General features: G+C 34.1%; 1 protein-coding gene across 7 annotated transcripts in view; it reads left to right on the top strand.

Moving 5' to 3' along the window:
* Positions 1–27246, top strand: part of PPFIA2 (PTPRF interacting protein alpha 2) — a gene marked incomplete at both ends in the record, with an annotated part of 468557 nt that overhangs the window by 73571 nt on the left and 367740 nt on the right. For 6 of the 7 annotated variants that reach the window (XM_082667016.1, XM_082667015.1, XM_082667018.1 and 3 more), the window contains one exon: positions 4299–4352. The exons of the other annotated variant lie outside the window; for it this stretch is intronic. In XM_082667016.1, the coding sequence (XP_082523142.1) occupies positions 4299–4352 (54 nt within the window). The remainder of the gene's footprint in view (positions 1–4298; positions 4353–27246) is intronic. 7 annotated transcript variants of the gene reach the window in all.

Below are 27246 nucleotides of genomic sequence, written 5' to 3'. Positions count from 1 at the left end.
TGTATCTGTGGCTCGCCGTTCCCAAGCCTTAAGACTTCTGATTCATGGGTCAGCCTTGAATTACCAGGTTTCCATCTCAGAAGCAGGGTTTTCCCATATTAAAAGAGACTGACTGTATACGGCTTGTGTCAAGGACTGCTAATAACCTCGCTCAGGTATTTGAACCTTGGAGAGGGAAGTGAAACTTTCATTACCTGAATTTTCTTTTTAAGAAGTGAATTGGATTCCATAATTAATAGATCCTAGTTTATTTGGTTCTGTGTAGATAACAGCAGCCCGTATAAAGGAGGCTATATAATGCTGATATTAAGCAGCAAGCTGTCCCTGAGCAGGGACAGGTGTCAGGTTGGCTTGCCACACTTCTGTAGATTTGACTGGGAAGGAGACAGTGATTGCAAATGGATTGAAAGAATATATTACATATACAGCATAAACAAAGTCTCCGTGGTGTCAGCTTTCCACACCCCTAAAAGGGCCAGGACTAGGGTGAGACAAGTAAGGTACTTAGGGCACAAAGTTTAAGGAGTCATTCACTCTCAGGATTGTACAAGTGTCAGCTTGTTTTTGCAGATGTCTAAGAATGAGGTGCCTAGGGTATAACATTTAAGGAGGCACTCACTGTCAGGATCCTGCAGGGGCAGGATCAGCACCTGTATGACCTTCAAAATGAGTGCCTCCTTAAATTTTGCACCTTAGTCACATCAGTAGCCTAAATCCAATTCTGTACTTGGTCGCTAGGCCCACAGGACAACACTAAATTGGATGAGCCAGATGACAGACAACAAGAGTGACAGGCTGCTCTGCTGGGGAGGAGCCCACTCCATATTGCACCTTAGCAGTTTTACAGCCTGCAGATGGATCTGGGGATGGGGGAGATGAGTGCAGTGGAAAGTTCCATGCCTCATTGGTGCCAGGGAGGAGAATGAGAAACAGCCATGTGTAAGGTCTTCATGACTTGCTTACCTGGAGGTCCACAGGATATTCCACCAAGACATGGGCCAACCTAAGGTTAGCTTTGCCTACATGGCCCATGTGGATATGTGCAAGGTCACCAGGACGCCAGGATAAAGCTGTTCTCCTACAACTGGTATTAAAAACATAGGTTTGGAGTCAAACAAATATATTTTGTAACCCCACTTCTTAATAGCTGTGTGATATTGGGTAAATTATATAAACCTTTTAGCCTAAGTGAGAAAAGAAATAACTACTTTGTAAGGCTCTTATAACTACCCTATAAAACTGTTTATAATGTATATAAAGCATTTAAAGAGTGCCTGCATGTAGTAAATGTTCAGTAAGTAGTTATTATTTTATTAGCTATTAAATCTAAATGAATATGGTAAGCAACATAGTTTTAAAAAATTCCATAACGTAGTAAAAAATCAAAGTTTGTTTTGAATGTTTTAATCAAACAACATTATTACAGTAGTAAGTTTAAAAACCATCTAGGAAATCAATGTTTTTACTTTTTAGTGTCTCCCTTTTTGTTATCTCTATAAAAATACATGTAAATAACAAGATAGACAAATTTGTCAAAGATTTAAGTTATATTTTGTAGATAAGATATTCAGCAACCATCAGAAAGACTGACTCACTTTCAACTATTTTCAGAGTTTCTCAAGGGATTTATTTCACCTATTAATTTTACAACATAAATGCATTCATGCACACTTATGCTTGTTATTCACACCTGAAAATTTTTTTTGCGTCAAGTGATAGATAAGCCATGTTTAATTTGGGCATCTATCCAAGTAGGACACTCTCTCTCAACTTACACTCAAAATAGAAAATAAGATAAAAAAAGATTTTTTAATTAAAAGAATAAACAGAATAAAAGAATATATCTGTATTCTCTCTAGAGCCATGAGTTCATAATTTGCTTTAATTCAACATGTTAAAAGACAGAAATACCAATGCCTTTTCCATTCATCTTCAAAATTCTATTGTTGCTTTATTTTTTTTTCAAGACCATGACTATCATGAAAAGTTTAAAATTTTACAGATCTGAGCATTGGCCCAACTTTTCTACGATGGCAAGAAATCATGGTAGAACTTTTAATTAACAAGATGACAAAATGCCTCAACTAAATTGCTAAAATATTTTTTCTCTGAATTAATTTCCCTATTATCTCTCTGATAATGTCATCAGAAATTCTATTGTTAATATAATTTATATGCCTTTCTATGAATAACGAAGGTATTAACTCAAAATATACTTAACACCTTTTTTTTGTTCTTTTCATTTAAAATGTGCTTGGAAGAAACCTTTCATGTGAATAGAACTTTGTTTTTTGTCATGGTCATAACAGGAGTATTATCAAAAAATGCAAAGGTCTGTGTGTTTTATTTTGTTAATCTAATACTTTAGCCATTTCATTACCATTTTATTTCACTCCATGAAATTCTAAAACAATTTTTAGATTATATTTTAATCTTTGGATTCAAAAGGAATGCTAATTTTGTTTGCCGATTTATAAATATGTTTCATGCTTAATTTTATTGTATACTGACATGATTTACTTAGATAACAATAGAAATGTTAAAGATCACATAAGATCAAATAATTTAGATGATTTGATTGTTTATGGTATGCGTGGTGTTGGAATAAAGAATTTCAATAGGATGGAGAGGGAGGGCCTTTTCAAAATAGACTTAATATTGCAGACATATTAATTAGGATCTTTTAGTGTTTGGGAGCCAGAAACTTATCTTAAAGTTGCAGGCAGGGAGAACATACAGTTTCAAACATTGCTCAAATGATATTATCAAGGACTTAAGACACTCCCATTATATCTTACAGAATCCACATTGCCTTAATTCTCTGGCAGGCCCCTACAACATTTGAAACAATTTTTATAGGCCTCTTTTAGAACTAGAATGGAGAGGGAAGAAGTTCTTCAAAGGGATGCTGGGTAGGAAAAAATATTATATACAATATATGCATTACGAAGAAGACAGTAAGTTTCTTGGCAAGCATTCTTGTGGTTGCCTTATCATTCATGGCCCTTAATAAAATATGCATGCAGAAATTCATCACTCATCAAGTCAGCTCCTTCAGATGGAAACTTTCACCACACCATCCCTTCCTTCTTCCCTGCCCTGCCTTTAATGTTTCCTGCACGTGCTCATTTGAGTCCCATATTTATTGTTAAGATTCCCCATTTTTGAGATACCGGTGAAATGATGTAATTGAGTCCCAAGTGAATTAGTAGCATATCTTCTTAATGATATCCAGGTGTTGGCTGTTTCTCTGATCATAGATATTTAAATTTCTTTTCCTTCTATCTTTACTCAATTATCTTTCTTTCATCTTTGATTTCTTACTGAAATACATTTCCCCAGGTTCCTCAAACCTATCCATTCAACTAGATGCAAACAGATAAGAAGTGACCAGGGTCACAATAAAGAAACTTTTTAGCAAAAACTGTAACTTATCAATTTAGCCCCAAACTCCTATTCATCTACCTATGAGCAGACAGGTTTTGTTGTTGTTGTTGTTTTGTTTTTTCGTTTGGGAGGAGTGGGGGGATGGTTTAAAAATTAAAACAGTTGCAAACATTAAAGTCCTGAGAGATTTTACTTAAAAACCTAAAATTCTAGCTTCTTTTGAAAAAGCTATATGATTAGTAACCCTGGGACCAAAGCCGTACAACTGATAAGGCTGAGCTCTAGTTCCTAAAACAGCGCACTTGCTCTCGAGTTTGTCACAGCATCACCCATTTCTTCATTTGTGATACCTTTGTCAATTGTAATCATTTCTCAGGCATGATCTACTGTGGTTACCGATTTAAGATTAGAAATCAATCCTTATAAAAGAATAGCTAATCTGTCCATATCTGTTAATATTTTCATCTTCTATGTATAGTAATAGAGTGAACTGTAGATAATTAGATTTTTTTGTAGTTTAAGCATTTTCCATGGGTTCAGTATTTGCAAATAATATATTAAATTGCAGTTTCATTAAATTTTCTTTTTTCTCTTCTGCCCTCACTTCAGCTTCTTAGAGAATGAAACATCTGCTTTCCCACCTAGAGCCATTTTCTTTACATATTTCAAAAATAATTAGTCTGTTTGTAGTTTTTTTCTATTTACAGATTATACAGAGTTGGAGAAAATATCTAGATTTTTAGATATGACAGTTGGTATAGCATTACAGTGTGTAAGATTGTCTCAAAACAAAACAAAAATATAGCTGACTGCCCTAACTTTGTAGCTAAAGAAAATATTACACTGTGGGACTGGGAAATTCTCCATGCTGTTGAGTGGCATTTTACAATCAACACCTCTCCCCTTTTCAGGATATCGAATCCCTAACAGGAGGGCTGACTGGTTCTAAGGGGGCTGATCCACCGGTAAGTTAGATTCTTCCTTAAATTTAACTATTGACGAAATGAATTATGTACATACCAGATCATCAGAGTTACTTGTATACAAATTGTCATACAGGTAACTTTTTGAAATAGTTTCTTTCAAAACTTTATAGCTATTGCAGTAACTAATACAAAAATGTGAACTTGCTCTGAGGTGTCATTTAGTGTTTTAAAAAGTTTTAATACTCATAAAATTCATCTCCATACATTGATTCTAAAAATAAGAATAAAAGCTTCATTAGTATGTGTAAACACCTTATGTCCTACTAACGGGCTACAAAAAAAGTTAAAGCTTTTTGGAACTTGAGAGTTTACCATTGTAAATAAGTGTATGATTTCAGTTGCAATATACTTTCTAGTTACTGAGAAAAAATTATTTTATCAGCCCATTTTTTTCACAGTATTGATTCTTGATATTGCTGTTTCTTTCCTGCTTTACCCAGGAAGCTTCTAGAAAATTGGAGAAAGTGCTTGAAAGTTTTAAAAGATTATCATTTTTAGGCAATAGCAAGAGATTGATAGTCTAGTATTGGAACATTGTAGTCCTTTCTGTGATGTCTGATTTCAGAAAACATTGAGTAAAACAACATTCCTGTGATTTCATGCTTGAGGCACAAACATGAGTTCATGGTGTATATCTAAAGTAATAAAATTCAATTTATTTCAACAAACAGCCAATGCATAAATTTGTATCACTGCTTGCTTTTCACTTAGCACTGTGAGGTTTAATGTGGAACACACAGAATCCTGTGTTGTCAGTTTTTAGCTATACTTCATCTAGGCATCTAGCTGAAGTATATAACTACTTTAAGACACCACTGAAGTGTTAAAAAGATAACTTTCAATTGTAGCTCTTTCTCTCCTGTCTCACTCTCATGTGTCTCATGATGTTGTCTAATCTTCATAATGCTCCTAAAGTAGGCTAAACAACATGTTTTAGTCCTTTCCCTTCCTTTTGTTTTCATTGTCTAAATTTATGCAGGAAAAAAAAATGTACTGTCTTCAGATAGCTGCTTATATTTAGTCCCTGAACCTATTATACTGCAGCATAAGACAAGATGAAATGTAAGTCAGTGTAGTAGTGTAGGTGACTGCTTATGTGATGTAATTTCATCCTGCTGCTTTGTGTTATGTTTGTGCATAGCATTCAACTTTTATTAGAAGAAAAAATTCATTTCCTTTAAAATACTTCCCTCAGTGTTCACTGATTCCTGAAAGAATCCTGCGATTAGAGATAAGTTGGTTTTAAGAGGATTTGTCCCTTGTTCAAAACTAAACTAAACTAAACACCTCTCTTCTGCATGTGACCATAAAACTCTTACCTGCTATTTACATATTAAAATAAATTAGTTTATCATATCCTTTCAAGAAAGCAAGTTTCTAAACATGAAAGATTGAGTCAGCATAAATCCTAGTTACTGAAAGAAGCCCCTTACAGGGGAAAAAGGTCACAGAAAGGAAAGATGGTGACCTAAAGGCGAACTTAATCAACTTAATTCCCAAAAGCTAAAAGTGAACTGTATATTTGTCTGTATTTTTATACTACATGTGTGTATGTCTTTTTTCTTTGGACATAATTTATAATATTACGAAGATATAGGTTCTCTCTTGGCCATCCCTTACCATGATGATGGGTATTTTATACTGCTACCTACATTTTCTGAAATTCAATGGTAGTGCTTACTTTATAACTTTTTGTAGAGTGGAAAACATCACACAAATGTCAGAGCACATAAGAGCTAAGACAATCTAGGGTGTTAACAGTATACATACATTTAGTGTTTCCCACTGTTAAAGAGATATTGAGAGGATATTACCAAGAGCTAGGTAATAAAATCACTTTTTAATCCTTTATAAAGCTTATATAAAGTAGTCTAAGTATGAAGGTAAAATGGTAATGGTGTCTAGAGTTGCTTCAGTCATTTAAGAATAAGGCTTTGAATTAAGCTATTGTTTTTGCCCCCGTTAGAAAACTGAAAGTCAGATTAAATTATATATAACCTAAGTCCATTTGAAGTTTCATATTACTTTTTCCTTCTTTAAAAAAAGGCCTTACTAATAGATTATCTGAATACTGTTATCCATTATCCATTTCTAAAGTTGTGTCTTTTTTATAAATGTTGACAGCGTATTACTAAACCCATTCTATGATGAAATTTTCATTGGTAAGAAATTCAAGTTCCTATAATTTTTCATCATTGAACAGAATATATAAAGTGTTGAATGAATGGTCTCTCACAAGGATATGTAGCTGTGGAGTAATTTCTTTACCAGTATAATAGAAATATCAGATACATCTTTAAATATAAATGGCATATTTAAAAATTGAAAAATTTTCTGTGGGTGGATATAAATATTATTTCTGAAGCATTAGGAAAAAGTGAATTTTGCATTTTTTCAAATAGTAAGCATGTATAAAAAGTTGCAAATGTCAAATTTGCAAATGTCATTATAAATAAATTTGCATATCTGGTAAGAATAAATTTGAGTGACTCCAGGAATATAGTTTGCATTAATATTTTTATTATTTAATATTTTTAACAATATGTTAAGTACATTTTTTGAAAATTCAAGAAGTCTCAGTTTTAATGCTAATAATAACAGAGAATCACTCATTCATTATTTTCAGGGGCAATTCAGGAAGTTTTATAATGGCTTTCTTCTGAAAAGAATTTCAAAAAGTATGTTTTTAAATTTGTAAACTGGAAATCAGTTGCTGCTACAAATAGAACTTGCAGATTTTTCTAAATCACACAGTTATCTTAGAAAATAAACCCTTCTATCATTAAGAAAAATATGGCCCATTATGTTAACTTAAAATTGTCTTTGAAAATTTGTATCAAAGATATTCTACATTCTGCATATATTTTTCATTCATAAAAATTAGATCACAGATTAACCTCCAGTGTAAAAACATAGCATATATTTACATATAAAAATAAAAAGGAAATAGATAATTAAAATCTAAAGGGTAAAATATCATTATTAAGTGCTTTTTTAATATACCATTTTTCTATAGTGTTTTAAATTTAAAATATTACCATTATTAAAAATGAAGAGCTTGTGAAATGTATAGGTGTCAGGGATATCCCTCATTATCAAGTTGTCAGGTCATCAGGCCGGCCATTAGGAAGGCCAGGGTAAGGTCTAGGTAACTCAGTTTCTGATAGCCAAGGGGATTTTAGATGCTGAAAAACAGGTATAAAGCATGAATAGTTATACTGCTATACCAGCTGAACCTGGTATCTGGAGAGCTGTGGATATGCAGGTCCATGTGGTACCAGTAGTGTGACAGATCACTGTCCTGTTTTGAGCCCATGAGCTGGTGACATAGAGGATTTGGAACCTCAGCCTGGAGCCAGGATTCGTCCCAGACTGCGAGCTAGGTCTAAGTCTGCAGGTGGGTTTTAGTAGCTCAGCTGGCTTGGCCACAAAAGTTAAGTTTCGTGATACAGATCTAAACAGACTAATGCATACAATGAGGGGAGTTTCTCTTTGTCATTTGGTTTAAGAAACTTTCTGATTATTTATAAACTGATATAAACTAGCTAGTTACTTTCCTATTATTTCTGATTCTTTTTGAGGGTTACTATGGACAAAATCTAATAAAGAGTAATGTGGGACAAACCCTAGACTATATGAAACAAATTACTGAACACACTGGTCAAGTGTCGAAGTGTCCTGATAGTTCACAGTTCTATTATCAGTGTTTGAATCAAGTCCACCTCATTGCCTCATCCAGGACTTACAGCAAGAATGCCACTGGGGCTATTCAGTTCCTCCCTTGTTTTTCTTTCTATTTGTTACCCCGGAGTGAGAAGCTCTATAAATTTGCTTCCTACACAACTTAGTATTTTAATTGTTCTAAGTTTCCGTTATTCAAATGCTAATGGTTCTCTTTATTTCTAGAGTGTGATGAATAAGTGAGTATGCATCTAATTGGTATCCTTGGGCTTGATATGCACACTGTCCTGAACATTCTCCAGCTCTATTAATTCTTTCCCCACTGAGGAACCAGAATTGTACATTCCATGTTTTTGTACTTTCTGTTCTCATTTTAATGGTCTTCCTGATGGTTCTTAGCAATTTGAGTAAACACTCCACAGAATTTAAAACAAATTCAATTTCCTGAGGGTGCTATTTAGACCAGGTTATATATTTTTCATATTGTAGATAGCATTAAAATTTTAAAGTCTCCAAAACTGATCTTAATTTGATTATTCAAAAAATGCCAATGTTCTACTCACTTGCTTCAAAAGATAAGGGAATAAAATATGTGAGTCTGAATTTTTATCTAATTTCATTTCTTTCAGCCTGAATGTTATATTGCTATATTACTAACTTTCATTCTCGTATTTGTTTAGTCAGAATTCAGTGTATATTTGAGTGTATGCTGTTTGCTAGACATTTGTTTAGGTTTTGGGAATACAGTCGTGAACAATTCACAGTTTCTTATTTCAGAATCTTGCAATATAGTGGAGTAGACAGGTTGGTAAAAACTAATTACAATATAATGTAAGCACAGGATGAAATGAAAATAAGAGGATCACGTAATCCAATTGATGGGAGTAAAAAGGGGCTGGAGGATCAAGGAGGGCAAATAAAAGAAAATAATATCTAATTGTAGAATGAGTTGAAGTTTGCCAACTGAGAAACATGGAACATGGAATTTTAAGTAAGGAAATACTATATGCATAAGTTAAAAATTAGAAAATAACTTACAGTGGCTAGAGTATGAAATAAGCTGAAGGATGGGAGGTAGTGGTGAGATAGAAGGTAAAAGAGTAATCCAGGGCAAGAAGTAATTTCATGGGAAAAAATTGTACTCTATACTAAAGAACATGAGGACCCATTAAAGTCTTTAAACAGGAGAGTCACTTTATCAGCTCTGTCCTCTAGAAACATTTTTCTGACTCTAGTGGAGAGTGATTTAGAGAAACGACTAAGCAGGAAAACCATTGAAAAAGGCTCTTGCAGTCATCCAAAGGAGGGATGACAAAAATGATAATGGTGATTTTTTTTTTGTCTGTCCTACTATATTATAAAACTAATTGAGGCAATGTCTCAGGGGAAAGTCAACATTTTATTTTGTTTAAAACAATAAATTTTTAGTATGAGCCTATCAAGTGACAGTGAGAATGGAGAGGAATAAACTGATTCATGAGCTATTAAGGACTTAGTGAACACACAAGAATAAGTGGTTGTTTGGAGGAAGGAGAATAAAACTTATTGAAGAGTCAAGGATGATTTTGAACTTTCTAATTTGGCAATTGAATGGATAAAGGTACCATACATAGAGACAAGAATCCCATGAGGTAGAGCATTTCTGGAGGGGGGATATTGAGTTCAGTTTTGGACATATTAAATTGAGGTGACAGAGTTTGGAATATATGAATGATTTTGGAATTTAAAGGTTAGATATCATTTATAGCCATTAATTTGAACATGTAGAATAGTTAATTGACACTGTTGGAGCTGATGAAATCATTCCAAAAAAATGTATTCTGAATGAGAAGATAAGAGTTCAGAATAAACCCCTGAGGAAGAAAAGCATTTAAAGGTCAGAGGAAAGGGAAAGGGAAAATTAAGAGGAGGAGTATTTCTCAAAAAAGATAAAACAGGTTGGTTACAGGAAAGAATACCAGGAAAGTTTGTAATCACAAATGCCAAGGTCAAGAGAGGGTGGTGAAAAGGGTTATTAGCAGTTTCAGGATGTTGAGAGTTCAACAACAGAGTGCCCCACTGAAATTTAGCAACAAGAGGATAAAGGGTGGTCTAGGTGAGAATAATTTTAGTGGAGTAATTCAGGTAGAATCAAGTTTCCAGTGGCCTAAGAAATTAAATGGAAGGTAAGAATTGGATTCAGTGGCTAAGGAAACAATTTCTAAGTGTTTAATTATGAAGGAAGTGAAAAGAAATAATAGCCAATATAAGCGATGAGGCTGAGAGACAATTATTTTAAGGAGAGAAAATTTGAGTGTGTTGAAACATACGGAAAGCACATAGAGAGGGAAAAGAATTTACTGAGGAAAGAGAAGTTAATTAATAGGTCATTGGATGAAGCAGAAAAAGATGGACTCCAGAGCATGTTACACAGAAAGAGAAATGTCGTTTCAGATGTGAAATGGAAGTAGGAAAAAAGAATGGAAACTGATGCAAACATTTTTGTAGGTGGGGATCTTAAAAAGTTGCAAGAGTTTCCATTTAATCGTTTCTGTTTTCCCCACAAAGTTAAAAAGACCTAATTAGCTGACAGTAGTGGGGAGATGATGGGTTAAGATATTTCAGGAATATAGAGAAGATGCATCTAGCCATTATGGATTGTGGGAGAATTAGGTAGACCATAGATGGATTAGTGGAAAGTGTTGGGGTACACTTGTAGGCAGTGAATTTGTAGTGGTTATAAATAAACTCAAAGGTGTGTTTTCTTTTCCTCCAACAGTGCTCTGTAGCCCAGGTATGGGCGGGGGTGGGGGGGGATGCCTACAGTCATTTTAATTTCAGGCTGTGGTTCTGCCAGTCAATTACTGTGGAAGGCCAATGGAGCAAGATAATTGAGAATATTAGCAAGAATGTCATAAAGTCTAAGCTGAATAAGAATTTCAGTGAAGGTAGGAAGGGATTGATGAAGCAGAGTATTCAGGGTCTCAATAAATTTGAAAAACAGGGTGTAGGAAGAGGGATACAGAATTGTGGTGAGAGGGTAAAATGCATTTTAGGACCAAAACATTCCCAGGTACTGGTAAGACCCAAGTTGTGGTCATGGAAATGGATGAAGTACAGAGGGAATGAAGCTCATTGGAACTGATGACATCAAGGAACTGAGAGGCCAGTTGGATGGATTATCTATGTGGACCCTGCAGTCTTTTCTACCTATATTTACTCCCTTGATAATCCTAGCCTGTTTTACAGCTTAAGTGCCATCTAGACACTGATAACTGAATAATTTACATCTCTAGACTGGATCACTCCCCTGAACTTCAGACTTGTATATCCAACTAAATATTTGACATGTCTACTTGTATATCCAATATGAATTTAAAGCATAACAAATTAAAAACTGAGCTTCCGGTCTTTGTCACTCTCCACAAACCTCCTGCAGTTTCCCACCTATCAATTAATGGCAATTTCATGCACTATTTACAAAGTTAAAGCCTTAGAGTCATCCTATGAGTTCTGTCTTCATAATTTGTTGATAATTTAACCAATTTTCAGAAACACCCGTACAAAATTACCACCTTGATCAGAACCACCATCCTTTTCATATGTCCTTTTTCAGTGAACCAAGCAGGATAAATTTCTTAAAATATGAGTCAGATCATGTCACATCAAGGCTTAAATCATCATTGGCTTCCCATCAGAATAAAATCCCCAAAGCCCATGGAGTGGTTTCTAAGATGCTTCATGACTTCTCACCTTACAATTCCTCTAGGAACTCATCTCATACCTTCCTTCCCATAGTTCATTCCAACTTGATATCCCTTTACCTGGGTATGCTGTTGCTATTATTCCTTCTGCTTACCATACTGTCTCCACAGATAGCCCCTAAACCTACTCTCTCACTTTCCTTGGGTCTTTTGTTCAAATGCTAATTTATCAGAAAGATCATCCAATATTCTTTTCTCTGGCCCTATGTGTTTATTGTTTGTTTTCTTCTACTATAATATAAACTCCATATAGTCAGAGGCATTGTCTCTTTTGTTCACTATTATATTCCAAAGGTCTAGAATAATACTGTTATGTGAGTTCCTCAGTGTATATTTGCTGAATGAGTAAGAACAAATACTGTCAAACACATGATTTATATGATCATATTTGTGTACTTAATATATTGATAAGAACTCTAGCAGAATACCTTATGGAGAAAGGGATTGAGGCTGTTATAGTAATTCTGGAATGAGATTACACGAGTGTACTTCAGATTATGGTAGTGGTAGCAAGAATTAAAATAGCAGAGAATAAAAACCTTACAAAGGCAGTATTAATAGAATCTTCCGGTGGGAAAAGAAATAGGACTCAAGGATAACTACAAATATTGGCCACTGGAAAAATAACAGCAGTGCAAAAATCATAAGGATATATTTGGATACTGAATATCTTATTTATTTATCTTGTTTAATATCATTAAATATAATCCCTTTGAAAGCAGAAATTTCTGCCTGGTTTATAACTACACTCCAACAAACAAATGAATGAAGAAGAGGAATTTAATAGGTCTTCAGATGGAACAAATGGAAACCCAGTATTGAAAATTTCAATAAATAAGAAAGTAAAAGATGTGAAGTGGAACTTCCATTGTGGATTCAAAATTTTACTTAGAGCCTCAAAGCATAGTACCATTGGTGATAAGCATCTCCGCATTTCATGAAGAAGTGCTAAACATACCCACAGACTTACTAGTTAATAATTACAGTAGTATCAGTCCTGCCACTGTGAATCACCACCTTTAGCCTCTCTAAGTGAAAACCAGAAAGGACTCATTCGCAGAATTTCAGCCGGTAAGAAGTAATGCAGGGTTTTTACTCTCACGACGAAGAGAAAGGTGTCCTTCTCCTAAGCCAAATGGGAGTGGACCCAAAGGAATGACTCATAGAAGAAGGCAGTGTTATCTCTGTGTTTAGATTTTATTCAACAGCTATCTCAGCGGGCAATTCCACGGAATATATGTAAGGCAAGGGGAGAAGGAAATTAATGTGTATCCCTTAGAGTTTGAAGATATACACATAACAACTGAATCAAATGTTTGCTTCCTATGTGCCGGTGTGGATAGGGGATAGGGAAGAAACGAATCAATAACTTCATTTTAATTATTTAACTTATCAATATTTTTAACTAGTCAGCTAGTCAGAATAGGTACTTAAAATATTGAAGTCATGAATATGTAGCCAAAATAATGAAAGATAGTTCGTATGCAGGAATTTTGTCGTGAGAGAAATGTAATGCTTTGTATATATGATACCAAAAGATTTCTGTGTTAGGTAATTTCCTATTCATTAATGCATTACTGATTAGACCTATTTAAGCATCTGTATTTCAACACAAGCTACTTATTTAGAGGGCACATTTGAACATGGTTTCCTATATTCAAACATTTATATCATGTTTAATATGAAAGTGAGCAAAGAGATATGAATTATAGACTAACATCTAAAAGTTGGGTTAGAATAACACTGAATGAGGAAGCACTTTTGAGATCTCTCAGCATATTGTTTCACTGGTGATTAATGTGTTAAGAAACATTTTAGAAATGATTTTTTCCAGAATAGGAGAAGTTATTTGGGAAGCTTAAAACAACTTCTTGTTAGAAATAAGGGTCTTAGTTGTTACTTACTATTAATTTCTCATCAATCTATAAGAATAAAGGTACTTGAAATTTTTTTGAGGGAAAAGCAATATATTAATGAAAAAGGACATAATAAGTAAAATAAATTAGGAACTTGCATTATTGCAAAGATATATTATTTTTGTTAATAATAATAAAACAATAAACTATATATTAATATATACTCAGTTTTCTGATCATATAAAGTTTAATATGAATCATTTTAATTTACCTATCTTTGTTCCTCAAAATCCCTATTGCAGTTCTGTCCAAAATAGTAATATTATTTCAATTACAGACATTGTAAATACTTGTATTTTATTCTTTTCCTATCTTTTCTATTTCTCTTTATTTTTATTGTACATAAATTTATTTGTACATATGTGTGTATTTATATATAGCATATATAAGCACATTTAAGTATATATATAAATATATATAATATATATAAACATACATATTTATATATATTTCTTTTTTTTAATTTTAATATGTATTTTCTCCTACAAAAAATGGGATTTTTTTTAGTTTCTTGACTAAACAAGAGGCTGGTTTCTAATTAGACTGCTCTTATCCAACATAATAAAGTGGGACTATTTTTATTCTTGGTATTCATCTTATTCATCTTATTCAAAGATGCTTATAATTTTGGATGTTTATTTGAAAGACAGATGGATGAATACAGCTTTATACATGTAATTGCTCATTAAAATGTGAAAAATATAAAGTAAGAATAAAAGTTTATTTAGGAAACATATTTGTAATGCTACTGTGTATGCAGTACTATTCTGGGACTTTAGAAAAAATGAAAGATATCAATTCAGTGCTATAGATTTTTGCACTCTAACTGGTTACCAATTGTTTCTTTTAAAAACATGATTGATAAGTGTAAAACAATGGTACATAGATAAATACTTTTGTGTTATATGGAAATAATCACAGTAAGTGTGTTTAGGGGGGATTTTTTGGAAGACTTGTTTTGAGAGGTGAATGTTGAACCAGATGTTGAAGATCTAATTTGCATTAAGCTAAAATCTTTATTTTGGATGGAAGGAATTAAGGGTCTTTCGTATCCAAAAGTAGTTCAACTCTATAGACTTTAGCAACTCATAAAACTGGCTATTGCAACTTATTTATAGTACATCAGTTTAAATTTAATTGCTGAAGTTTAGAGTATAAAATTAAACCTGGTCTTGGGGTACTTTTTTAAAAGTATATGTGAGTTATTTTTTTCTAGGAAGGCCCAGACACCCTCCAGGGGCCTCTGCAGCTTAATGGCTAAACACCAGTTCAGCCTCAATGAGATTAGACTATGGGCCAATTCTTATTTGGCCATTCCAGAAAAGAGTCATGATTGCACCCAGCTGGCCCTCTAAGAAGGAGGGTCTGATGAGCCACTCCTGCATAGCCTGAGGAAGTAGAATTTGCACAGATTTAGGGCTGCTGCTATTGCTTTTCCAGGGATCCCAGTGAGGTGATGCACTACCTCGTTTGGCAAAATGAGAAAGGAGCTAGTTTTCTGATGATTTGCCCCATTCTACCACTGGTATTCATCAAATGTTGGCTGGAGAAACTGCACACTTCTGTGGCTCCCCTATTTCCTCATTAGGCTTCCAGAGGAGGCAGCATTGAGGCTTACTTGTCCTTCTAGCCCTGCCTAGGAACTTGTGTTGCCATGTGAAGGAACTTACCTGGAAGGAAAACAACTTATTCTAACTACCTTTCAGTAACTACATTGTCTTTTTCAAATGCACACTCAGGGAAACATGAATCAGCAAAATGTGAATGCTGAAATTACATGCATATTCTCTTTTTTCACTTAACATTAATTATAACCACTACAGGCACTTTAAAAAGGAATCTGATTATATATTCATAACAAAGTTATTATTTTGCAAAATTATTATTTTCAGTTGAAATCTGTGTTGTTTCAAGAACACCACATAATAGGAATATGCCTTATGATAGGCTATTAAATTATTTTTCAAAAGATATTTGAATATACTTATTTATAAGTATAGGCTATTAAATTAGTTTTCAAAAGATATTATTCAAAAGATATTTGAATTCAAATATCTTTTGAAAAATAATTTAATAGCCTCTACTTATATATATATACTTATAAAATTATAAGTGTTATAGGAAATATACTTATAAAATTATAATAAATGTTATAGGAAAAGTAGAAGAGTTATAATATTAAAAATTTAATATTTGGCTAAAAATGTTCATCAAAGTCCCTGGAAAGTTGCAAAATCATCTTTTGGCTATATAGCAAATTCTCCAGATATCTTATATTTTACTCATAGGAACAATTTATATTTTTATTGGAGTATGGTGGAAAGTTTTGTGGTAATGCTAGTTATTTTTTCTATTTTTCCTTTTCTTCATCATAGATTAAAATGAGTAATCCACATGAGTGACTATTTTTCTTCTATAGACAAGCTTTTTGAAAAAAAAAAAAATTAAAAATCTTGGTATTCATATCCAGAAACACTGGGTTTCATTTAATTTACATTACCATTCTCTAAAAGGCCAGGAAATTCACTAAAATTTGATATTACAACCAACATCATTATTTTAACTTTTAAATAAGTGTATATAAGTAATTGTATTAAATATAAGTGGAAGTAATTGCATTAAATATAAGTGGAAAAAATAGTCAATGTGAAATAAAGACTGTCTGAATACATTTTTTTTTTTTTTTTTTTGCGGTACGCGGGCCTCTCACTGTTGTGGCCTCTCCCGTTGCAGAGCACAGGCTCTGGACGCGGAGGCTCAGCGGCCATGGCTCACGGGCCCAGCCGCTCCGCGGCGTGTGGGATCTTCCCGGACCGGGGCACAAACCCGTGTCCCCTGCATCGGCAGGCGGACTCTCAACCACTGTGCCACCAGGGAAGCCCTGAATGAATTTTTTTAAACTACGTGTAGTTTATAAAAGAAATCTAAAATACGGTAATAAAGGTTGAAACTAAAATGACAGAAAAGATATACCATATAATACTAGGTAACAAAATAAAGCAGATGCAGCTATATTAATATCAGAAAGTGCAGTCTTTCATAAAAAATAGTAAATATAAAAAGAGAGATACTTAAATATAAAAAATGGTATACCAGGGGGCTTCCCTGGTGGTGCAGTGGTTGAGAGTTTGCCTGCCGATGCAGGGGACACGGGTTCGTGCCCCGGTCCGGGAAGATCCCACATGCCACGGAGCGGCTGGGCCCGTGAGCCATGGCCGCTGACCCTGTGCGTCCGGAGGCTGTGCTCCACAACGGGAGAGGCCCGCGTACCGCAAAAAAAAAAAAAAAAAAAAAAAGGTATACCAGGAAAGTAGAAATTTTATATGCTTATGTACCTAATAACAAACACTCAAAATATAGAGAACAAAAGTTAGCAGAAATAAAAAGAGAATTAAAATGCCCTTTGTCATGGTGGAATATTATAACACTTCTTTCAGTACCTGACTGAACAAGAAAATAAAATCTGTAAAGATAATGATAATATGAGCAATATGATAAACAAGATTGTCTTCAGTGATATATAGAGAATCTTGCATTTTATTTCCCAAAATTGACCAAATGTGGATCATACAGGAAAACTCAACAAATTTCAAAGAATTGAAATCATACAGAATATGTTCTCTTACAATAGCAGAATTCAGCTAGAAATTGATACAAAAAATGAAATTAAAAAATGATAAATAGAAAGTACTTAAGTTTTTGGAAAGTATGCTCTGTGCTTCTAATTAACTCGTTGGTCAGAGAATTCAAACTAAAAATAGGAAAAAAATGTTGAATTTAGTGATATTAGAGTACTACATATTGAAACGTATTAGGAGGTAAAGCCCCACTTAGAAATTTATATCATTATTATATGTTAGAAAAAATAAAGGCCAAAAATCAATGATCTAAGCATTATCTCAAGAAGCTAGGAAATAAAAGAGCAAATAAAACCTAGGGTATATAGAAAGAAGGCAAAAATGAAGCTAGCAGCAAAAATTAATAAGGTAAAAATATTTAAATAAACACACCATTGTAAAGCAATTATACCCCAATAAAGATGTTAAAAAAATAAAATAAATAAATAAAATGGAATATAAAATAAAAATATATATATTTAAATAGAGTATAAACAAAGCTAAACGTTGGGTTTTTTTTAAAAATTAACTGATAATTCTTTGGTGGGTTGGTAAAGTTCAAAATAATGAGGCTATTTTGAGCACAATTTATGCTGATGAATTTGAAACTGTAGATGAAATGAGAAAATTCCTAGGAAAACACGTCTTAAACCATGTTAACCCAAGAAATTAAAAAGTGCCAATAATACTTCACATGAAAGAAATGGAATCATCAATTAAAAAATCTTTTCACAGAGAAAAATCCAGGGCCAGATGGCTTCACCTGTGAATTCTGTTATCGTTTAAGGGAGGAATTATACTATTAAAATTTCTAAAAGACAATTAAAATGAAGAAGCACTTCCCAAGTCATTTTATGAGATGTATTATTTTTCTATTGCTGTGTAACAAATTACCACAACCTAAGATGCTTAAAGCAACACACTTATTATCTCAGTTTCTGTGGGTCAGAAGTCTGAGGATAGCTTAGGTAGGTCCTCTGCTCAGAGTTTTAACTGGTTGCAATCAAGGTGTGGGCTAGGCGGCATTCTGATCTGGAGCTCCGGGTCTCCTTCTGAGATCACGTGATTATTTGTATATATGTCTCTATATACATGTATGTGTGTGAGTGCTTGTGTGTATATGCACATATACACACATGTGTGTAATGATGGTTATGATCTCCATTACCTTTGTCATTCATATTCTCTTTAGTTAGAAGCAAATCACAAGCCCTGTGATGCTCAAAGGTACGCCCCATATTCATCCCTTCCATAAACCCCCTGCCCATGCTCAAAGGGAGGGGTTTATAGAATGGATGAACATGAGGGCCACTCTTAGGTCTGTCTGCTACATGAGGCCAAAAAGTCTTAGAGCAAGACCTGAAGTATTACCAAAATGTTAGTTAATTAAATGAAGCAATACATGAGTATATGACATCAGGACCTAGTTGGGTTCCAGAAATGCAGTTATTTTAACTTTCACAATTCAGTGAATGTAATTCTCTGTGTTAATTAATAGAGAAAAGAATTCTTATGATCATCTACACAGATGCAAACTAAATGTAGATAAAAATTCAGCATTTGTTTATAATGATATTTTTATATCATATAATGACCATGTAATGACTTAATATCATTACAGATTAATGATATAATGATTATTTATCATGGTAAAATTTCAACATTCTAGAAATAGAATGAACTTTCTTATTAATTATTGAATGTCATTATTTTATTCAAATGTTTATTGAGCAACTAATATTTGCCAGGAACTCAGCTGTTTTCCCTGTTTATATACACTCATGAGAATGTCTTCCTTTAAAATACTGACAGCTCTCCATGCACATTCACTATACAGAGAAGATTACTCTACTTATCAAAGTACTTACACATCAAAAGTACACACAAAGTACTCTACACTTACCATAATGTATAGCTGGGTTTATTTCTATTTAATAATAAATATTTTTCTCCCACCCTTCTATGTTTATTTCCTTCCTTTTTATTTAACCAAACAGTAGATCTTCCAGATCTTTCTATATTTAACAGCTGGAGATGTCTAACTTTCAAAATTCATTTAATATAATTACTCCCTTTTAATGGCTAGATCACACAAACTTACGTCTTGGCCAACCGTACGAAATTAATGAAATAAAAAATCTTTGAGGAAATGTGACTTTCACCCTAGTTTGATTTTTTTTAAAGTGTAAAGAAGATAGATTATAGAAGATAGAAATAAATTATGTGATATACTTTCCAGATTATAGAAGATAGAAATAAATTGTGTGATATACTTCCCAGATAATTTGGAGCATGAAAATTTTGTAACCTGTAATAGTTACACTCATTGTATAGAAAGATAACCAGCACCAGAATGAAGATTTAAAAAGTTATATTATTTTTGTTTCACTACTCTGTGCAGAACTTTAATTCTACAAACCAACCACCAAAATGCATACATAGTAAATGATAATTAGGTAGAGGTTTATATTAATATTCTTTTAAACTACTGATAAATGTCTGGAATTATGTTTATTTTATGGTTGTTAACATTGGGACTTAATATATCGCAGCCTAAAAAAGTTTCCAGTATAAAATAGTCTTTACCTGGTATTGTTTTTAGAGGATGTAACTAGTATTAAGCTAAAGAGTACAGTTGATATCTTGGATCATATGGTAAGACTCCCTTCCTTCCTTCCCTCCTTCCTTCCCCCCTTTAAAATTTTTCCTTATGGATCTATTTCTTTCAAAGCACTAATCAACTCTTTACATTGGATTACATGGCAATCAGTCTTGATTTGCTTATCTAAACTAAATGATGTTGGATGCCATAAACAACACAGGAAGAATGCTGTGTCCTAGTCCTTAAGAAATGTAGTTCTAAAGTCGTCAAGGAATTAACTTACGGTCACATTTTCAGTGCTATTCAAACAATTTTAAATATTTATTTGGACATAAAGCAATTCCATTTTCAAGATATTGTAGTAAGAAAGGTTGCTGTAGATACTCAAAACGAAGTTTCATTTATATTAATGTTGAAGATGTGTCAAGAATTGAAATGTATTGCCAAAGTGTAACTCTAAAAATGCAGATTTTGCTGAAGTATATAAAGCTTTTATTTAACTATCATATCAAGCAGAGTATCCATAGCCACTCATCTAACTCTTTTATTATTTTCTATCAAGGTTAGATTTAATATGAATGACTGAGAAGGCAACTTTCTTTCCTTTTCTTAAGATGTTATTGCCTTCGGCAAGCTAGTTTTTATGGAAGCAACAAAAAAAATTTCCTTTTGCAGATCTATCAGAGAACTCTATAATCCTTACTCTCAGATTAACAGACTACAAGTTTTATATTTAGTTTTCTTGAACTTTAGATGTTTTTTCTCAACAGCTCATATAATACAAAGTGTTATTGCCTTATGTCTTCCCTTTTCCTTTCCATTATTTTCTCATATTTTATCATTAACACCCGTTTAGATTTACAGGTGTTTTTGTTCATTTTATTTTCTTCCTCACTTGTACTCTTTACTCCTCAAGTAATTTTGTTACTCTTCTCCATTTCTTAAATACTCCAGCTGTTTCTTGCTAGCTTCCTTTGAGTATGCATGATGACAAAGTTAAATTAAGAAATACTCCAAAAAAAAGAGAAATATCCTATGTTCTTAACTGATCATACAGAGCATGTGTGTGTACACACATACACATAAACACGTTACTATATAATGTTTTTTCTTACATTTATACATTTATATTTACTATGTATATATGTATACATACACATATATGTAAACTTAAATACTCCACTGAAATTATACATGTTTGGCTGGTGTTGTGAAGGAAACAACAGGGGGCTATAATTAAGAATGGAAGACAAGGTCAAAGAAGTTCTCTCTGAGGAAGTGACTTCAAAAAGATGAATTACCTGACGAGTAGATGATGAATGATCTGGGAGAATGTAATAACATAAGGAGAGTAGTGGGTTAAATAGTGTTCCCCCCAAATTCATGTTTACCCAGAACCTTGGAATGTGACCTTATTTGGAAATATAGTCTTTATAGGTGTAATTAGTTTAGGATCTTGAGATGAAATCATACTGGATTTAAGGTGGGCTCTAAATCCAATGACTAGTGTTCTTATAAGAGGAGAGCACACAGAGAGACATGTAAAGGAGAATGTCATGTAAAAATGGAGACAGGGATTGGAATCATGCACCTATGTATCAAAGAATGACAAGGGTTGCTAACAATCACCAGAAACTGGGAGAGAGTCATGGAATAGATCCTCCCTCAGAGTTTCCAGAAAGAACCGAACCTGCCCAACTACTTGATTTCAGACTTCTGGCACCCAGAACTATCCAGTTCTGTTTTAAGCTACCAAGTTTTTGGTAATGTATTTTTTTATCTTTTTTTTTGCGGTACGTGGGCCTCTCACCGCTGTGGCCCCTCCGGTAATGTATTATAGCACCCTTAGGAAACTAAGACAGGAATTAAGAGTGACTAAAGTTTAGTAAGCTAAGGACAAAGTGCATTTTCTTGGAGTATTACATTTGATTGGAGTAAGAGAAAATAGCCAGATCATGTCGTGTCTTACAGAAGTGTGGATTTTATTTCAAGTGCTATAGGAAGTCATAGGAGAGTTTATGTGAGAAAATTACATAGGATTTATGTGTTAAAATAATATGCTGGATGCTCTTAAGAACTGAGTAGAATAGGACAAGAATTGAAGCAAGGAGAACCTGGTAAGCGGGTCGGCTACTGTAGAAGTCCAGGTAAGAGATGGCGGGAGTTTGGTGTAGAGTCATGGCAACAGAGAAGTAAAGCAGGCTGAGATCTATTTTGAAGTTAGAACTGATGACTTGCTGATGGATTGAAAGTGCATGATGAGGAAAAATGTTAAATGCCTTCCTAAGTTTTGAGCTGAGCTACTGGGTAGATGTTCATGAAATTTACCAAAACAGAGAACACAAGGAAGATAAAAACTGGGGAGGAGTGAGAAAGGAGGATATTTTTAAACTTTTTATTTTATATTGGAGTATAGCTGATTAACGATGTTGTGGTAGTTTCAGGTGCACAGCAAAGTGACTCAGCCATACATATACATGTATCCACTCTCCCCCAAACTCCCCTCCCATCCAGACTGCCACGTAACATTGAGCAGAGGTTCCTGTGCTGTACAGTAGGTCCTTGTTGGTTATCCATTTTAAATATAGCAGTGAGTACATGTCGATCCCAAACTGCCTAATTTTCCCTTCCCCCCCACCCAGTAACCATAAGTTCATTCTCTAAGTCTGTGAGTCTGTTTCTGTTTTGTAAATAAGTTTATTTGCATCATTTCTTTTTAGATTCCGCATATAAGGGATATCATACGATACTTCTCTTTCTCTGTCTGACTTACTTCATTCAGTATGACAATCTCTAGGTCCATCCATGTTGCTACAAATGGCATTATTTCATTCTTTTTAGTGGCTGAGTAATAATCCATTGTATATATGTACCACATCTTCTTTATCCATTCCTCTGTCGATGGACACTTAGGTGACTTCCATGTCTTGGCTATTGCAAACAGTGCTGCAATGAACATTGGGGTGCATGTATTCTTTCGGACCATGTTTTTCTCCAGATATATGCCCAGGAGTGCCATAAACAAAATGGAAAGACAACCCACAGAATGGGAGAAAATATTTGCAAACAATGTGACTGACAAGGGATTAATCTCCAAAATATACAAACAGCTCATACAGGTAAATATCAAAATAATAACCAACCCTCCCCCAAAAAATGGGCAGAAGAGACCTAAACAGACGTTTCTCCAAACAAGATATGTAGATGGCCAAGAGGCACATGAAAAGATGTTCAACATTGCTAATTATTAGAGAAATGCAAATCAAAACTGTAATGAGATATCACCTCACACCAGTCGAAATGGCTATCATCAAAAAATCCACAAACAATAAATGCTGGAGAGGGTGTGGAGAGAAGGGAACCTTCCTACACTGCACTGTTGGTGGGAATGTAAATCGGTACAGCCACTATGGAGAACAGTATGGAGGTTCCTTAGAAAACTAAAAATAGAGCTACCATATGACCCTGCAGTCCCACTCCTGGGTGTATATCAGGAGGATGTTATTTAGCTTGACATATGTGAGTTCTTTACATGGATTGAGATTTAAATTTCAGGGACTCCAGTATGTAAATAATATTTAAAGGCATGGGAATAGTTAAGGTCATCTAGGGAGAGAGTGTAGAAAGAGAGAAGTCCAAGCTAACACTGAAGCTAATTAGAGGAAAATATGCAATATAGGACATTAAATAAGAAGCTTCCTGCTGGAAAATATATGAATGTTAATGAATGCTATGTTATAGAAAGAAACAGGTAAGTAGGAATTTTCCTCAGCAATACATTCAGAGTAAGTCTCTGGAATTTCTGTGTTTTTAGTCTTTATGCTACTTTTTACTATTTAAGACAGGATAAGGAATTACTGAAGCAAATTGCCAATGACATTTTTGTAAATCCACAAATCTAATTCACATTGCTTTTGATAGCTTCTACGAGTAATAAACTTCAATAGCATTTTGTCCTTAACTTCACAGCCAGTTCAAATAGTAAACTTTAAAATGTTTATATGTAAAATCCAACTGAAAAGAAAGGTGGATGCAAACATATAGCCCATCCAAAGTTTGGTTCATCAATATGGTAGAACTGGTCTTTTACAGTCAGTCCATTTTTACACTTATATACTGTAGAACTGGAATTGACCTTACAAACTGTATGGCTGTATACCTTTACAAATAAGGGAATCAAGATTCGGAAAGACAAATAACCTTCCGGTGGTGGTCATATCTTGTTAGTGGCAGAAGTGGAACTAAGATCACTGGTTTTCTTTTGGCTGGTCAAAGCTGCAACTGTGGAAACCCCTCTTTGGAATTAATCACAAGGGGATGCTGTCTTTAAAAGGCAATATTAGGTTTTAGTTTCATTGAGGGAAAGAACAAAAGAGAGAATATTTATTAAATACTGTGATTATATGAGATAGAAATAAAGTCTTAAGAAATGACCCTAGGGTTTAATCCCAATTTTATCACTTTAATAAGTGCTTTGATTTTAGACCAGCTACTTATTCTCACAGAGCATCAGTTTTCTCATCTGTAAAACTAAACCCGCATTTCATTGTTTTGTGAGGATTTATCATAATCCTTTAGTAACTATAATTAAGATTCTGAGCCTCTTGTAGCCTTCAGACATAACACCATTAAAGTAACACAATTTTGAATCATCACCTTGGAAGCTGGCCTTGATAGGAAGAGTCAAGTAGAGGGAAGAGGGAGAAAATAATGAAAAAAGAGAGAAAAAATAGCATTTTTACGTTTTAGTCATGTACATACAACATTGATACATTGACATTGTATCATGTACATGCTGGGAGATTTGTCTAAGTATTCCTGTAACACCCTCAACTTTCAGAAGACTCTGCATGCCTGTGCTACAAAATAGGTGGGGGGGAAATTTCTCTTTGCATTCTTGGGCCCTCCCTAGCAATAGACTACTGTAGCTTGTTATACATTGTGAAGAGCCAGGAAAAGGGAGACTGGGAGTTCATAGTTCGACTCCTCCAGCCTTAGTGTTAAGCTGGTTCTGTGCATCAAGCCTCAGGACAGGGTCTTTCTCTACTTCCCTGGACCTTCCCTAGTGGTCTAGAGTTTTCTACCCTCCCTCCAAGGCAGCTGACCTCTGTCTCAAATCAGTAAGTGTTTCCACAAGCTAGTCTCCTGCCCTTCCCCCATGGCAATGGACCTCTTTTTTATATCATTGCAAAGTCCTAGAATTAGGTCGGTTTCTTCCTCCTCTCCCAATGGCAGATGTTTTTTTTCCTACTGGCCATGATGGTTAGAGGAGGTGGATTTCTATTCCACTCCCAGTGGCAGCTGACCTTGTCCTGGGAACAAGGAGTGAGAGGATTCTCTGTGCCCTCCCTAGTGGCAGCCAACTTCTGCCTGGGACTTAGGGCAGGATTTCCCTTCCTTTCTTTTGCAGACAGATGACTCTTCTTATCAAAGCAGGACAAGAAAGATGTTAGATGCTAAAAGGGTTCTCGCCCTTTCCTCAGTGGCAGACACCTTTTTCTGTTTTTATGCCTATCCCCAAACAGCAGTTGAGCCCATCTTATAAAAAACTGATGGTGGAGCTGGTGCAGGAATTCTGATCTCTCATGATAGCCCACACTAGGCTTTTAAGAATTTGTTAAAATGTGAGTTTATTTCTTCTCACCTACTTCTATGACTGCTTTTACTTGTCTCAACAGTTTGAGCATCCTGTGTTTCCTCAGAGGGTCTTGCCAACCTTGAGTATTTGATTTATCTGGTTGCCTTGCATCCTCAGCTCTCTGATTTTTAAAGGAAAAATTATGATGTTTTTAGATCACCTTTTTTTTTTCTCATTGTTAGCATAGGAGCAATGTTCTCTTAACACTTTTTGTTATCCTAAGTGGAAGTAGAACTCCTCACCTGATTTATTTTATTTTTTTATTTTTAAATTTAAATATTATTTTATTTTATTTTATTTTATTTTGTCCACGCTGTGCGGTATGTGGGATCTTAGTGCGGCATGCGGGATCTTAGTTCCCCGACCAGGGATCGAACCCGTGCCCCCTGCAGTGGAATCTCGGAGTCTTAACCACTGGACTGCCAGGGAAGTCTCTCACCCAATTTTTTTTTATCCACTATTAGAATTTATTATTCTTCCTTTGGTTGGTTACTAGGTAAGCTCTTTACCTAGTACTGATGAGTGATGTGAACAAATAATATAAAATTTTGAACATTATCATGGGCCTTAGAAGGTGAGAAGTAATACTCTGAGAGACTTGAGGGAACTAAGGGCACTGAAGAAATAGCAAATTCAAACTTCCTACCTCATACTCAAGAAATGAGATTCTTGAAAGAAATGGTGAATAAAAAAAAAACACAGTCATTATTCATTCTCTGCTTTATATCTTTCCTTCTTTTTCTCTTTTTCTATTTTTTCTCCCCCCCCCTTTTTGCTTTCCCCCCACCTTCCCCAATAGCTGAATTCTAGTTAATAAAATGTGCTTAATGTATGACTTCTTTGTACTTGGCTTGATATTTAAGATTTTCTAGACACTGTTTCCATGCTATATTGTAGCTTCCCTCTATATCCAGAGAAGAACTTCTGTTCCAGACAAACTTATATTCTTGTTATCTTTCCCTCCATGATTTTGCTTATGTATAAAATGCATTTTCCTATTCATGTCCTAACTCTTAATTTTTAAAACATCTAAATTCTCAGTAACTGAATTGCTACCACCACAACTTATTTGTACATTTAACATTTTTCAAATAAAAATCTGACTTTAATCCAATGTGAAATAAAATGATCAGTAAAAATAAATTTTAAGTAACAAATGCATTTTCACTGCTCATTTGATCATTTACAATATGCTGAAGGCTGTACTATATCTTTGCGCAGTATACAAATATAGAACAAAACTACTTTCTGTTGGAATTTTTAAATAAAGAGCACCACCTTGTGGGAATATATGCTTATATGTAATGGAAGACAGGAATAATAAGTCATTTAAAAAATAGTGCTTATAATTTATACTATACTAAATTATTAGCATAGAAATAAAACCTCATGCTTTTTCCTAAGGAAAATTAAAAGATGGAAAGATGGAATTAGAAAAATTTTATTATGCAATCATACATCAATTTTTTTCATATTTAATGAATCAATAAAAATCTTCTGTAAAATTATAACTACTAATGATTCCTTTTATAGGAACATTATTTTAGAACTAGTTTTTAGCATAACATAATAAATAGCATTATAAGGAACTATTAAGATGACCTGACCCCCAAAAAGCCTTTCATTAAAAGTAGGGAAACCAGAATTGAGGGAGTGAATTTAGTGTGTCCACAAAC

This window comes from Grampus griseus, assembly GCF_964374135.1.
Source record: "Grampus griseus genome assembly, chromosome: 11".
In the NCBI taxonomy this organism is placed as follows: domain Eukaryota; kingdom Metazoa; phylum Chordata; class Mammalia; order Artiodactyla; family Delphinidae; genus Grampus; species Grampus griseus.
Note: the sequence above shows the minus strand (reverse complement) of the source record. Positions and strands in the feature narration are given on the sequence as shown.